This window comes from Pholis gunnellus (assembly GCF_910591455.1).
Source record: "Pholis gunnellus genome assembly, chromosome: 11".
Taxonomy (NCBI): Eukaryota; Metazoa; Chordata; class Actinopteri; order Perciformes; family Pholidae; genus Pholis; species Pholis gunnellus.
In genome coordinates, this window is record NC_136538.1 from 16,465,409 (window position 1) to 16,481,433 (window position 16,025).

General features: G+C 44.3%; 2 protein-coding genes across 2 annotated transcripts in view; both read left to right on the top strand.

Moving 5' to 3' along the window:
* The window catches only part of adam12b (ADAM metallopeptidase domain 12b), a gene marked incomplete at its 5' end in the record, with an annotated part of 64,243 nt that extends 57,720 nt beyond the window's left edge, over positions 1-6,523 (top strand). Inside the window, 3 exons of the mRNA XM_079168977.1 lie at positions 710-961; positions 5,505-5,671; positions 6,300-6,523. Of these exons, the coding sequence (XP_079025103.1) occupies positions 710-961; positions 5,505-5,671; positions 6,300-6,339 (459 nt within the window). The 3' untranslated portion in view covers positions 6,340-6,523. The remainder of the gene's footprint in view (positions 1-709; positions 962-5,504; positions 5,672-6,299) is intronic.
* A 3,008-nt stretch (positions 6,524-9,531) lies between these two features.
* On the top strand, positions 9,532-15,130 carry dhx32b (DEAH (Asp-Glu-Ala-His) box polypeptide 32b; the record flags this gene model as incomplete). Its single annotated transcript, XM_079169254.1, has 11 exons — positions 9,532-9,798; positions 9,964-10,157; positions 10,702-11,077; positions 11,167-11,406; positions 11,653-11,746; positions 11,827-11,976; positions 12,826-13,017; positions 13,125-13,265; positions 13,508-13,698; positions 14,155-14,345; positions 14,956-15,130. The coding sequence occupies 11 exons, from the start codon at positions 9,532-9,534 to the stop codon at positions 15,128-15,130; spliced, it is 2,211 nt and encodes a 736-aa protein (XP_079025380.1).
* Positions 15,131-16,025: the final 895 nt, after the last annotated feature.

The following is a 16,025-nucleotide window of genomic DNA, read 5'->3' on the forward strand; positions in this document are numbered from 1 at the left end:
CCACCAGCCAAATCCTTTCTGGCCATTTTAGGCGTTATTCATTTGTTCTGGAGCGGAGAGGTAACAGCTGCTCAGACTCTGGCTTTTACAATTCCAGAACGTCATATCTAATAAGCTGTTCTCCAGTTTTATCACTGTTTCTGACTTCAGCTATTTCACACTAATGAGAGCTGTGTGACTGAAGGGGAGTTTTACTTTGTTATGCCTGCACTACAATCACAGACTAGGGCTGCAACGATAGATTTTCTTCATGACCATAAATGTGTTGGTTATTTGTTTGGTTCATCTGATATTCAGAATGTGTTCTATACGTTGTCAGAAAAGAGTGAAAAGCGTCCATCACAATTCCCCAGAGGCTCGTTTGACTTCTTAAAGTTAGAAGTCTTCACTGATTCGCAACTTTTTTTGAAAAACCTACCAGAACAGGACGTCCAAAATACTTTCTTTAAAAGAGACCCGATCCAAAAAGGGAACAAAAGACAGTAAGACAGGATGAATAGACCAGAGGATAACAAGGCCCGAGCGTCCTAGTATTGTGCATGCGAGCTACTCGTCACACTGTCATGGCGTACCGGGACGCTCGACTACAACAGAGATTGTTAACTTTACTAGTAACACCTGTGACAAAAGCTTCTGTACTGCTGCCACAACAGATAACTCATAGCTGCCCGGAGCTGCCGAAAATAACTTCCTCTCGTCCTCTTTTCAGCCGTCCTTCCTGAGCGCAGAACCTCTTCTCCCCCCGCACAACTTCCACTCTCACAGCCTCCGCAGGCTGCCCTTCTACCAGCCCTTACACATCAGCCAGCCCATGCCGGTGTCCCTGAGTGTCGGCCAGCCCACTCTGCTTCCTCTCCCGGTCCACCACAGGGTCCCGCCCGCCCACGCGTCTCTCTCAGCACCTCGAGTGCCACCTTTTCTCAGTCTGCCACGCCAGCAGTCATCCTACAGAGTGGACCAGGTTTGTTTGAGTCAAGAGTTCCTGAATCCTACAAAGTTGGTAGCTTTTACTTTAAATTGTCTTTTAATATTTCAATATGGGACTTTATTTTGATGTTTTCCACAGCTTTAATGGACCATGCGGATGTGGCTTAGCCCATTAAAATAGCTCAAGCTGTGTATATTTTACTCTAGATTACTCCTGACCCGTTTCTAAACCATGCCACAGGTTTCTTAATGATGTTCTACACTATATTACAGGCAACCATCACTTTTATTTTGATTGAATAAAGTATGAAAATCAACCTGCTGAGCAATCCTCGGTGGTGCATTTAAGGACACTCTTTCATTCCAACATGAAAGTAATAAATAAGAAATGCTCTCTGTGATGGATGATCTTTGTCATTTTTAAGTCTCTGAAATTAACAGAAACCAATGGGGTGAAATGGAAGGTAGGAAATCCATCTGAAAATGTACTCTTACAAAACGTTCTGCAGTAATGTATAAAATAAAGATATGCAAATTGCATTTAATGGTCTAAAACTTGCTTAGCCACCTTTTTAAAGGTTGTAGCAAAGCGTAGGATACGGAGAAACTCGCTGCTTTTCTGCACTGCGGTCGGCTCGCTCTCCCAACATATCGACAACAAAATTCAATCCGTCTCCTTCCCTGTGACCCAGCTCCTGAGTAAAGGCGCTGCTTTCTGCTGAGCCAGCAGTATCGGATGCGGTGGGGATAGTAAATCCATCCGTCTGGTGGATTTGGTGGTGCATCCAAATCCTGACATAATGTACCGGCGCAGCTACGGGAGGTGTGTTGGATGTCGGAGCCGCAGCAGGGTGCTCGGAAACATCGACAGACGCGTGCCGCTTTAACAAAAGAGGAAGACTTTGGCTTTGCGATGAGACACTTCCTCTCTGTTGGACAAAGAGCAGAACATAATCCCAGATGTAAAGCAATAGCATGAAGGACTTAGAAGGTGATCAAACCCTCCTACCTCCAAGGTTATTCATTCAGGTGAGCAGCAGCCGAGGTGAAAACTAACTAAGGTATTGTACTTAAGCACAATTCTGAGGTACTTGTACTTAACTTGAGTATTTCCATTTTCTGCTGTTTTATACTTTTGGAGGCTACACTTTAGTTCACTACATTTATTTACAGCTGGAGTTACTAGTTACAGTTTAGATTTGTCTTGGCACATTTCAGATAATTAATGAATTGTTAGCAGTTGCATCAAATAAGTAATTTCCCTCCGAACTTCTAAGAATGTTGCATTTGAATAACTGAGGCCCAAAGAAGGTGAAATTCGGTCGAAGGCGGCGTTATCAGCTGTAACTGCCGGCGGCCATTAGTCAGCAAGTGGGTAACGCTCTCGTGCACTAAAGGGCGAAAGCTGCTGACTTTGCTTTGTCAACAAAGTACAGAGAATCTGTGATTACAGCACACAGAGGGAGAGTGACTTCACTGAGCAGCAGAAACACCCGGTATCACGTCCAGTTCTGGATGGTTTAGTGGGACCCATATCCACCTCGACTGATATGAACGTGTGCCAACTGAAGATGCACTTTAGCTGAGAGGCCGCTGCTAGCTGACCTGCCAAAACAATAAACCTCCGCTACCTGCTAATATCTGTTGGATCATTCCGCTGTAATGGAACAGATGGAGCGAGTGGAGATGGCACCTGTAGGTCAGAAACAGAGGAGATGGTTCTGTAGAGATTTAATCACCGGCCCAGCAAGGACGTACTGGACATCAATCCTGCAACAGAAAGTGCATTACAAGCTCATTGTAATACTTGACACAACCCTCCCCCCGCTGTCTGTGCCAATATGTCTCTTTCTTCTTCTTTTTTTATAATTCCAAAAATTGCAGCTATTCTGTGTCCCAATTGCACCCCATTAATGTTGAGCTGTTTCCAGGGGAATAAATTCGATCCTGCATCTGTGACAATGAGGCAGTGCATGAAAACAGAGTGGGAGATGAGAATCTTCACAAACAGACCTGTTCGTTATTATCCTAAAAAGAATACATATCAGATACCTGTAGAGTGAAACGCATGTGAAGCAAACAAGCTCGAACCCTCTTCAGGTTCATCGCACTGTCGAGGAGGGGGGGAAAATAACCCTGCCTTTCCAAAATGTTATCCGTTCAGGAACGCAGAAAAATAGCTTTGCTTTTTGCCAGACGAGCACACATGTCTCCGTTCCTCTGGAGGGTTTTTAAAAGGTGCTCGTCGGCCCGAGGCTCGCAGGTCTTCCTCAAGCCGAAGAGGACAGTGCAATCTTTCATTTTGAATTAAGACATGGGAACACCGCCGGGAATACCAGTTACAGCGGGAAGTTGTTCTGCCAACGGCGGCATTAGAATGCACACGGGTCCTGGGTTATTGTTGCGTTTGAGTGGATGCATCTGTCCATTTACATCTTTTGTCTTTTTTCTTCCGTGCTTCTGTGTGTTTCTGGGGGAGTTATTCTTCACTTAAACTAAACCGTCTGTGAGATGCTCTGTTGGTTTCACTTGTACGTGAAACACACTTTCTCAACAAGTAGGAACAGTATCCACGTGGGGCTGCGATGCAGATTCAGAGCACAACAATCCTGCTAAGCCGTGAACGAAGCTCTGTCTGATTAAAGCGTCGTAACGTTTCTACCTCTGTGGGGCATCTCGTGTTTCTAGCTGCATCCGAAGAGCTTCAGGCCGATGTGCGAAGAGAGCTTTGAGTCGGTAAAAGTAGTTCTCTCAGTAAAAAGGCTACTACAGCGCACCTTAGCTAATGAATATTCTGGCATAAGTGAATTGTTGCCCTTGTTGTTTTAATAACTACAAGTAGACATATAAATGATTATAGTGTGATACTTTGTAGCCTTTAAATATGTTATGTCTCAAGTTATTGCTTAATTTGTGACATCCGTGACTGTATTTGTTTACAACTGAAACAATTGGTCGGTTAGTCAATCGGAAAAAAAATGAAAAGGCAACTTTTTGGATTATCAATTGATAATTTAAGAAAAAGCAAATTGATCTTGTTCTGACTGCTCAAATGTCAATTTCTGCTGGTTTTCTTCGTCCTCTGTGATAATTAAAATGAACTCTTTGATTCAGGACTGTTGGTCAGACAAAACAATCTGGGGATTTCAGCTCAGGCTGTGGGGAAGTTTGGCAATTTTCTGACAGTTTACAGACCAAAACCAAAACGGTTAAATCGAGAAAATAACAGCAGATTAATCAATAAAGAAAAAAGCCATTATTGTCTGTCCTGATTTGATTATTATTTGATTATTGATTATTATTTGAACCTGACATACATGGCCAAAAGAATGAAGAGACCCAAACACTGCGCCCACATATGTGTGTGTGTGACTCTCTGCTATAGCAGATATCCAAGTCATCACTAAGGTGTTGGACGGCGTGGTGGTCAGGGCTGTCTGTCTTTTGCACCGTGTGTGGTGTAGGAAGATACCGTCGTGTTGAAACCAGACAGGGTGGCCACAGAAGCACAACGCTACTGTCTCAAATATCACCGCTTGCTTTGAGCACTGAGATTGACCTTTTAATTGGAAGCAAAGGACCCAAACCACACAAGTATGTGAACAAGAGTGTCTCCATTCCTTTTGTCTATATAGTGAATAAATATGTTACACGTTACCTCAATGCGTAGTTCTGCTGGGTCACAGCACTGAACACTCTGAGGTTTATAACCATAAGGCTGCATGTTGATGTGACAAAGTCAGTCACGTCTTGACTGCACTCATGAATTTTTTTAAAACTTCCAGTTCTGTAAGTCTCACCCATGCATGATGTGGAACACTCTCTCTCTCTCTCTCTGTGTGTGTGTGTGTGCATGTTATTTTACTTTTGTCCATGTGCTCCTGGTGTGTTGTGGTGTGTGTGTGTGTGTGGGGGGGTCTTGTGCATATGTGTTACGCGTGTGTGACAGTAGCTGGTAGCAGATTTTATCACTGCCTCGCCTCCTTGCTGTAGATTAGTAACACATGATGGCACCTCATGCAGATAACCTTCTACACTCACACAGCACTGCCACAGAGGTGGCGGAGGAGACAAGAGGAGGAGGAGGAGGAGGTTTGGGATTTATCTGGTGTCTGCTCTGGGGATTCAGAGAGGAAACTGATAACACAGTGCCCTCTAGTGAAACATGTCTGTCTTTGTCTCCAGATAGCTGCTATACAGCTAATCCATATTCAAAGGGAGGCAGAAGGTGACATGATATACGTTTCAGGTTTCCTTAGAATGCGTCTCACGATAAGAGGAATGTGATTTGTCTTGTTTTTTTTCAAAATGAATATGAGTTGGCAAATGAGGAGTTTTTAAAATGCTGCTCCAATAATGATTTCATACAGGTTTTAATCTGCATTTGAAATCAGTTAATTAGAAAACAAGTCTCTCGTTCCTCAAGACACGCGCTTAATCATGCGCCTCTATGTGGTAAATGTTGGATTGTTGACAACAGGACAACACTGTTCTCTTTCATTCTATAGACGCATTAAAATGAGCACATACTGTATATAGCGTTGACCTGATGGACTATTTTTGACTTTCTTCTTCAGGACTTTGAGAAGCCCAGTCCACCCCAGAAACCCCTACCTGCAGACCCGCTGGGGAGGCGCTCTCGGCTGAGTCACAGTGTTCGGGTCCACGTCCCGGGAACCAGACCCCTCCCCATACCCATCCCCACTGTGCCCAGGCCTCCACCAACCATCCCTTTACCCAGCAGGTCAGTGCTACGGGACACGTATCCCATGTCCCTATTCACACACGGAACACCATGCATTGTTGGCTTCATCTTCATCTGTGAACGTGATGGTTTACGAGTCCATGTTACTTGCACCATGTTTGGCACCTGGTGCACAAGAGGAATCACTGCATCGCTGATGGAGTTATTTTGCCATTAAAGCCTAAATGAAGGACCATCGTGAGCATGAGGGACACTTGTGAATCTCCTCATGTGTTTTCCCTTCGATCTCATCAAGTTTGAGGCTCTCGAGACACTCGTTAAATTCCTATTTGCTCGCACGCTGTATGTGAAGTGTTTTGCCGGATATTCACAACTTCATCCATGCAGTTGGGAGTGCTTTAGTTTACTCAGGTTGTTTTATTTTTTTAACCTCTTTTGCGCCACACCATGTGGTTAAAAAGACTAATCAGAGAAGCACTCTTCAGCGACTTAAGATCGGATCATTTGCAGCGTATCCTGGTTTATGAAACACGTTGTCATGCATGAGACGTGATAGCTTTATTACACTGCTCGAGCCTTGTGCTAATAGAAATCATGCATGTGTTGCTGATTGAATTAACACACAGTTATGTAACGTTTTGTCTTTACTGCGATGCTTTCGTTTCAGACCTGTGCCAATGTTGCCCTACAGACCACCAAAGACATGAGGACTGCTGAGCTCTTGACGTCACGGACGAGTAGATCTCACGCCAACAGACGGAGACTTTCTTTATTTGCACTAATTACTGGGACTCTGTAAGAGCTTTTGGACAGTCTGAAGTTTCACAGAGTTTCTAGTGAAAGGGGGCTGACATCCCACCTCGGTGCTACGCCTCTAAAAGGTGCTTTGTTGTCCTCACTCAGGTACCAATGAACTATTTATCTATTTAATTAATTTAACTGCGATATTACCAGTTTGTGCACAGGACACTCGTCGAGAGTGATTTTTCCACACGGAAAAGTTCAGAAAAATGGTGTAACGGTGTAATCAAGAATATTTCTTTTGCATTCTTCGCTGATTTTTTATACTTGTTTTCTCAAACGAAATGCTGAAATATCGGATGTTTTTATAACCAGTTATAAGTTGCTTGAATATTTGAAGTGCAAAAAAAGTTTGTTTTGTGGCTAAAGTGAAGATAAAGGGAAATGGAGCACAACTCGGCAAATTGTCAGTGGAGCTTGTGGGCGAGTTATTTATTCAGTTTTTTTCATATTTTTATGATGTATTCGATATCAAATACATCTTTTTCTATCCATATCTCCACGGTGCTGGAAAAAAAGAAAAGTCGATATTAATCAAATCTTTTTTTAAATCAAATACAGCGGACTCCAATTAAACTCCTCTCACTACGTTTTTATTGCGGGATTGATCCGATGAGCTCATTTCGCCGCCTCACAGTCGGGCTCTTCTATTCCCTTATAAATTGAGGTTTTTTTTTTCGGCTAAGTACTTAACAGGAAAAGCACTTTCCACACATTTCAGGCTGGCTCTGACTCACTGCTCGGGGCATGTGTTGGACGCTCCACCTCCTGGTTCTGGCAGACGCTGCGGAGTCTCAACAGATTTGACAGACCCGAGTGTGTTCCAGAGAATTACACCAACAAGCAAACAGTTCAACATTAACTCCGGTGTTTGTATGTTTCACAAAGCCGGATGACTTCAGCGCTGTGAGCTTTCCAAGCTTCCCCCCGACCGCGTCCAACAACACGTTTTAACCGTATCCATCTCGTCTCTTTGCCTTCGTAACATTCCATTTTGGTTTTGTATGCGTTTGACATTCTTGAAACTCTGAGATTATTTATGCATTCACAGCATAGTTCATCAGATTCATTGCTCCTTGCGTTTGGCAATTCCCTTGAAGTTGTCTGTTGTTGATTTGCTGTTGTTGTACAAGGAGGGATTCATCTGGTTGAAATCATTTACAGCGCACTGCTTTGCTCCGTGTCAGTGTTCACTTTGGATAATGCATTTTATATCTGAAGTGTGTCCGAACGCAGCGCTTATCTTTCTCACCGCCGCAGAACGACGAGACCTGCGTTGCATTCGTGTACAGAAGTAATGCTTCTCTGGTTTCGGAAGTGTTTCGGAGTAACTGCTCTCCGCTGGAAAATGTTAGTGCCGTGTCGATTAGTCCTTCAATGTTTATTCCATTTGTAAAACAATCCTAAATGTGTCGTGTTTATTTACATCACTGTAACCTGCTTAAGCCATTGTAAAGAGTAAATATTGTGTGTTATCATTTTTCTTTATTTCTTTTCCTTGTTTTCATAAGCACAGTAATATAAGAACTGCTTTGAGGTTGTGCTGATGAAAACATGACTTTGAAGATTTCAATAATAACTATAACTTGTAAGCCAGAGACGAATGTTTGAACTGAGAGATTTTATTGATGAAGTCGGAGCCAAATAAAAATCCCTTTATGGCTGTTTATAACAAGTTGTTTTAATTGCATCCTCACTTTGATTTTTTAAGTTATTAAAAAATAACTTCAAAAAGAAAATAGCTTTAGAGAAACTTTTTAAAACCATAAGTCGCTGTTAAGGAGATAAATAAGGGTTCATAAGAAAAACATTTTCACCATTCGATGAGCATGAATAATTAACTGATGACATTCTTTGTTGTTGTTTGTTTGTTTTCTGGCCTCTGAGGGGAGGAGTGTGCCTAAAGCGCCGTCTGCAAAGTGCAACCCACCTCACAAGAAAGCCACCAAAGAGTCACCATGACAAACCAAAACAACAATAAAACTAAGAGGCTTTGCTCATCCTTTCCTTTAGCAGCAGCCAATAAACACTCATACGTGTCATTTTGCCCAATGAAAGTATTACGTCATTCTTTACACGAGGGTCCGCTCTGCCGTCAGACGGAGCAGACCACCATGGCTGTTCAACACTGCCACCTGCCGGACAACACTGGTCATTACAAAACCTGAAGCGCTTCCCTCTTTAATCTTGTCTTAATGTTCTGCCTCAAACCACGCGGTGAAGACGCCCTTCAGTCCTGATTAAGGAGCGGCTCCCCCGCTTGTTAACTTGGACCGTTACTGGGAAAGAATACTAACACAGGAAGACCCGTGACCTCTAAACTGTGACTTAAAGAACATGACGGGACCAAAAGAAATGATCCATATTAATGTCTGGAAGCAACTAAAAACAGTCCGATTGTTTTAAAAGCAACCAAAACGAAACAAGTCTGTGACATTTTTGGTAAATGTGCTTATTATATGCTGTCTTTCGTAGCGTTAGAGGAAAGTATTTAACTGCTAAAGCACTCTCATGTCTGTGCGGTAAGTAGAAGTATTTGATACCGAAGGACTTTCTGTTCAGTGATTCTACTATTGAAAAGCTGCAGGCTTCTGTTAGTGCAGTAACACTGCTTGTGCTAAACTCTTAGTTTTACAGGTCTTCATTTTCTGTTCTTGGCTGTGGAAATGAATGATCTCAGTTTGTCAACCGCTGAGATAATTATATTCTTAATCACTAAATTAAACAACAGTTGTTAAATAAATGTGTTTTATGTACAGCTTGTGGGCCTTGCATGTGAGCCAGTTCTCATTGTAAACATCAGACCCTGCTGAGCCTGCCCATCTATCTCTGTTGTCACACCAGTGTGTGTGTGTGTGTGTGTGTGTGTGTGTGTGTGTGTGTGTGTGTGTGTGTGTGTGTGTGCGTGCCACTTCTATGGGATTAGTGGCCACATGACAACACTGGGCTGGCCGCCTAGAGAGCCTTTCATTTGGCTTCACTTGCAGAGGCCGTCTGTGTGCCGTCCAACCCTCCGCTGAGAGCTGGAGGTTTCCAGACTTCATTTCCTTGGATCTGTCGAGGAAGTTTTAACCGGACGGACTGGGAGCCCACTTGTCATGGCGCAGGACATTACCAGTTTAACTGGAGAGGATTATTTTGAAGGGAAAGACACGGACGCTTTGAGTCCGGGGGACAGAGAATGTGAAGACATTTTGGAGCTTAATCAGTTTGATGGACTGCCTTATTCCTCCAGGTTTTACAAATTGCTCAGAGAAAGGAAAGAGCTGCCAGTGTGGAGAGCAAAGTGTGAATTCATGGACACTTTGGCCAAAGGACGGTTTGTCATTGTCAGTGGCTCTGCCAAAACTGGGAGAAGTTCTCAAGTGAGTACCGTGGGGCATTGGACACTTTAGATTGCACTGCCATGGAAAATATTGCAAAATTTAATCACGCAAAAGGGACACGTTCAAACCCACTTTTTAATCTACTTATATTTTGGGAGGCATCTGTCATGTAAACAACTTATCTGCACTCTTATTTTGAAACAGATTCCCCAGTGGTGTGCCGAATTCTGCCTGTCAGTCCAGTTCCAGCACGGCATGGTGGTTTGTACCCAGACTCACTCGCAGCAGGCGGTAGATCTCGCCTTGAGAGTGGCCGATGAGATGGACGTCAACATTGGTCATGAAGTCGGGTACAGCATCCCTTTGGAAACGTGCTCCACTAATGACACGGTCCTCAGGTACGGTGAAGCGGCAATTCTTACTTCCCAAAAGATAGTTTCTCTATCTGGTTCTTTCTCTCCCCCTTTTCGTGAGGGGTTTCAATAAAGCACTGTCATGACACACACAGAGCTAAATCACCCCGCCTTTTCTTCTTCACAAGACAGAAGTGAACAAAAGGCCTGAGGGGGGGCTCTTTTCAGGGACTCCTCCACAGCTGCCCCGGCTCCCTGTCTGCCCATATGTCACAGTCCCTCATGTGGGTCCCTCATAAGTCAGCTGGGGAACAAAGAAACTCGGCACACAAAAATCAAATGAACTGGCAGCCGGCAAGTACGAAAGGATCCACTCCTCAGACTGATTATCAGAGTAAATTACACTAATAGGGGCAAAGCTGAAGTGTAGACAAAGTGCCTTTCATTAAAATGCCATTCTGAGGTTCCTCTCTTTCAGCACAGAGGCTTACAATTCAAGAAACTGAGTATTTATTTCAGGCTATAATGAGTTTGGAACACAGCTGTTTGCTCCCTCCTAATGTGAAGCGTCATTTTGTCTCCCCCACAGGTACTGCACAGATGTCATGCTCCTGAGGGAGATGATGTCAGACCCTTTGCTCGAGCGCTACGGCGTGGTGGTCGTGGACCAGGCCCACCAGAGGACCGTAGCCACCGATGTGCTCCGGGGTCTGCTGAAGGACATTGCCCTGCAGAGGCCGGAGCTCCGCGTGGTCCTCCTTACAGCCGTTGAACCGGGCCCAAAGCAGCTGGCCCATTTCACCGGGTCAGCGGCGCCTCTGATTCGCCTGGAGAGCCCGGGTGCAGGGGAGGTGGTGCACAGCAGCACGGGTGACAGCTACTTCTGCTCGGCCCTCCGTCTGGTGCTGGAGATCCACCGCTCTCGGGAGGAAGGAGATGTGGTTGTGTTTCTGGTGACGACGCAGGTAAAACAACGCAGCACTGCCTGATGGAATCAGCAGTCGTGAGTATATGTCTTTCTCTGACTTTCTCCTTTTCTTTTACTCTCCACCAGGAGATAGATCTGGCCCATGATATCCTGTGTCATGAGGGGCACAGCTTACCCCCTGATCTGGGCGAGCTCCTGCCCGTTGCTGTGCACCCTGGCCAGCCTGGGAATCTACCAATCATGGGGGAGGAGGAGGAGACGGGACTGACCCGCAGAGTATTCCTCACATCCAGTCCAAACGAGGACTTCTTCTGGGCTGCTAGCTCAATACGCTTTGTCATTGATGCCGGGCTTGGGAAAAGATATGTAAGTTAGTCCCGATTTGTTCTCAGGTTATAAATATGACTGCTTAGGTAGAAACCCAACAGAAGTAGGCATGTAGGTTTTAGGGTTCCCCCACAATGATGCAGAATAAAACAACTCACCACGTTGAGCTAAAAGGACATAATTACTCTTGTTTAGTTTTGTTTTTAAACTGCAGCTGGTAAATGTAATTAGTGACATCCGATCACTGTACATAATCAAGCTCAACAGACTGTGATGCTGTTGCAGGTTTACAACCCCAGGATCAGAACAAACTCGGTCATCATTCAGTCGATCAGCACGAGTCAAGCCAAGAGTCGCAAACAGCTGACCGGTCCAACAGGTGAGGACTTTGAGAAACACTTTCGGATGCAAATCTCTGGCAGCTGTCCTGTCTAAAAAAAAGATCTCTCTTCCATGCAGGCAAGTGTTTTTGTCTGTACCCAGAGGACAGACAGCTTCCCATCGAGATTCGCCCACATGTGGTGGAGTCTGACATCTCTTCCACGGTGCTCTTCTTGAAGAGGATGGAGATTGCTGGACTGGGCCACTGTGACTTCATCGACAGGCCGGGTGAGATTCACAAAAAAAGCGACTGAATAAACAGAGAGAATATTTTTAAGCCGGTGGTGTTTCCCATCCCAAACATCCCCTCATCCTCGGTGATAATGAGGTGAATTTTGGTTTCAGCCACTCCGTTCCCTTTTGTTGCAACACAGGACCTTCTTTTTATTGGTAGGCAGTGAGCCGTGCCTCAGCTGAACTGACAGCTCCTGTTCTGCGAGCATCCTTTTAGAGCTGACCCGCTTCCCTGTGCTTTTGTTCCCCCGGATTTATTCACCCTCACTACCACACACACACACACACACACACTGAGCACTCCCATTAGTTGATTAGAGCATAAACGTTGTGTTGCTCTGTGGGAGTGAAGATGATAATAGAGAGACTCTAAGGTGGATTTAATTCTCTCTCTCTGTGTGTCCATGTATCTTTGTTTCACTGCGATGTTCATGGAAAAGCATGTTTTTTGTGCAAAGCCAGAATAGAAAAATCTAATTTGTACCATGACATAGTTTTCATTTTGCATAGTGATGCATGGCAGATGTTGGTGGGGATTATAAAATCCTAATCTTCTGCTGCCTTTTTACCCATGCGTGCCCACCAGGGTGCCAGTATACTGTGTAGGGGATTGTCCCTGGGGGTCACCACTTTAGCTGACAGTTTAGACAGCATGAAAACTGAAAAATAATCCAGTGTTAGACAACGTATATCTGTATGTACCTAATAATCTCCTAGTGTAAAAACTAGACATTAATAAATACATGTACTGGTTATTGGCAGGATTTGGTTCTCAGTTTAACAAAGATTACATTGTGTCAACAAAAAAGAACAATGTATAATCTAAAAACCTTTCCAACCCAGATCCGGAAGGCCTAATGCAGGCTTTGGAGGAGCTCGACTACCTTGCAGCTCTGGATGATGATGGGAACCTGTCTGAGATGGGCATCATCATGTCCGAGTTCCCCTTGGAGCCCCAAATGGCCAAAACTCTGCTCGCTTCCTGTGAGTTTGACTGTGTCAGCGAGGTGGTCATTGCCGCTGCCATGCTAACAGGTAACGTGTTGTACTGCCGTTTAGACAAATATCTGTTAGTATATAGTAAACAGTCGTTTTTTTTACTGTTTCTAAACGTCACATTTATCCGGTTGTTCTTTTTTTAGCACCAACTTGCTTCTCGGTTCCCTCTGCGGAGCTGAAGCCAGAGGTGACCCAGGGCCGCATGAAGCTCCAGCACCCGGAGGGAGACCACTTCACCCTCATCAATATCTACAGGGCCTTTAAACAGTGCCAGCAGGATCCATGTGAGTTTAGAGAGCATCACCTGCATGAAAGCACACACACACACACACACACACACACACACAGATGCTGCAAAGAGTGAATGAAGAAAAATCATCGGAACGTTTAGCAAAACAGGCCTTAAAACATTATATTGAAGGTCGTACTTGAAATCATCTTGATTTTTATAGATTATTGTCCCATTGATTGTCCCACGCTGCGTCCCTATACTCATCTCCTTGGCTCTGTCCTCTCCCCTTGTCAGACTGTGATGTGGAGAAGTGGTGTCAGGATCTCTACCTGGACCACGCTGCTCTGCTGATGGCTGACGCTCTTCGCGCCGAGCTAATCGACACCCTGAAGAGGATCGAGCTGCCCATCTCGGCGCCCGCCTTCGGTTCACGAAACAACACCCTGAACATTAAGAGAGCCCTGCTGGCGGGTTTCTTCATGCAGGTCAGAAAACGCAACTTTATGAAAACACGATAGAATTATTAGATCAAGATTAACCGCTTAAAACATTTAATCTTACATCAAACACACAGAGTCACAATGACTCTTAAAGGCCATTAAACTCATCTTAGTGGAACTAATGCAACAATGTGGAGTGTGTTTTAATCACGTTCCCACTATTAATCAATAAAGAATATGATGTTATTGAGATATTATTGTATTTCTGTTCATTTAGTAATGTATGTGATTAAAAAGACATTTTTTGTCGTTGCACTTAAATCGACACTTCCACTTCTCTCCACAACTGTTTTCAGTATTTCAACCTTTTTTATTTTGGCAGCAAGTACATTTTCTCAAGGCTAAATGAGTATACCTACAGTATATCAGTATATCAGTAGAGTGACTCCAGTCCCTTTGGTGGAAATCCATCCAACTGTGCCTGACTGTGATTTCCCTTAGGTGGCGCGGGATGTGGATGGATCAGGGAACTACTTCATTCTGACCCATAAGCATGTGGCACAGATCCATCCTCTGTCTGGCTACGGAGCCAAGAGCCCCAAGCTGGGCCTGCCTGAGTGGGTGCTGTTCCACGAGCACTCCTTCTCTGAGGACAACTGCCTCCGCACTGCCACCCACATAACACCAGAGGAGTAAGTCCTTCAAGTTGATATTATGTGTTTTGTGTATTTTAAACTAAGCACTTGTTTTGCGATCACATAACTGGCATTCTTGTTAACTAGACTGGAGTCCCCTGTTGCTCTAAAAGAACCCGGTAGACCACCCCTCGTATTTTCACATTTAAAGAAGCTTAAAAGTAATCAGACAGACTCGTTCCCGATCCCTTTTTGGTCCAGATGTAAAGCCCCAGTTCAGCAGAGACTAGTCATGCTGGTTGTGCAGGGAGGTATCCTAATCCCGTTCTCAAGTATCAGCTGGTTGGAGGGGATTATGGATGGCACAGATCCCTGGGAATGAAGAGCTGCAGCTTAAGGGAGGAAGAGAAAGCTCTGCAGCCTTTGTCATGCTCTGTAAGGTTCCACATCTTGAAATGTATACCCGTTCATTGCGGTTCATATAGCGTGAGGAGCAGATATTGTGAGTATCTGTTAGTGATGTAAGTCTTTCCTCCAACAAAAATGTGTCATTCCAAACTCGCCCAAATTGAAAACGAGATTAGTTCAGTTGCATTCAACACAACAATGTTTTTTTGACTGTGCTTTTGACAATCAAACAACAATGTCCTCTCCTCCCCTCTCCTAGGTTCGTTCAGATGGCACCACAGTACTTTTTCTACAATCTACCGCCTAGTGAGAGCAAAGACATCCTCCAAAACATTTTCAACCACGGAGCTCCTCGCTACCAAGAGGAGAAACCTCCAACCTCACCAGACGAAGCCCAGGAGGACCAGACTTCTGACCGCTGTGTCATACAATGACTAACTGACCCATTGTTCCCCGTGATTGTGATGAAATAACCAGTAGGACGTTTTGCACTATATTGCACAGCAGCACAATTTCAATTAGTATAATTGAAATTATATTTTGATTTGTTTTTTTAGGAGTCATTTCCTCCGTCTGTGCCCTCCTTTTGTGTCAGAATACCATGTTGTTTAATAGTTTTACAAAGCGCACTAATATATGAAATGAAAACAATAACTGTTGTTCTTATCTTGATTTTCAGTTCCCGGTTATTTATTTATCCACCGATTCATCAGAAAAATCTGGGTACTAAATTGTTAAATGAACAGGGTGAAGGATTTGGCGGCATCTTGCAGATTACAACTAAAACGTATCCCGTGTGCCAAGCGTGTAGGAGAACCACAGTGGCCCACGCAAACACGCGAATGGCCCTATGTAGAACCAGTGTTTGGTTTGTCCGTTCTGGGCTACTGTAGAAACGGGGTTTCTTGAAGAGGACCCACACTGTATGTAGATACAAATGGCTCATTCTAAGGTAACAAAGGTGAAGTAAACTTATGGATATTCTATCCCATTTCTGCCAATAGATCCCCTGAATGCTACACACTGTTCCTTTAAGGATGATTTCTCATTCTTTAAAATATCTAAATGTATTCTACTCAAGCGAGGTTTATTATTTAGGATCACAGTCCCTTTAAATATGTAATGATTCTGTGGCTGCTTCTCACATATTCACCCACAGCACCGAGGGTCCAGTCTGATTAATGAGGTGCAGGGACAGTTTGGGCCCACCTGCAGCTCCATCTGGTGCGGATACAGTTCAGTAGCAGTGAGGTGACCTAATTCACTGACACCACATTGAAAACATCATTCCCCCTCTCCAGTGACCCGGGCTGAGTGGTGACCAAGAAC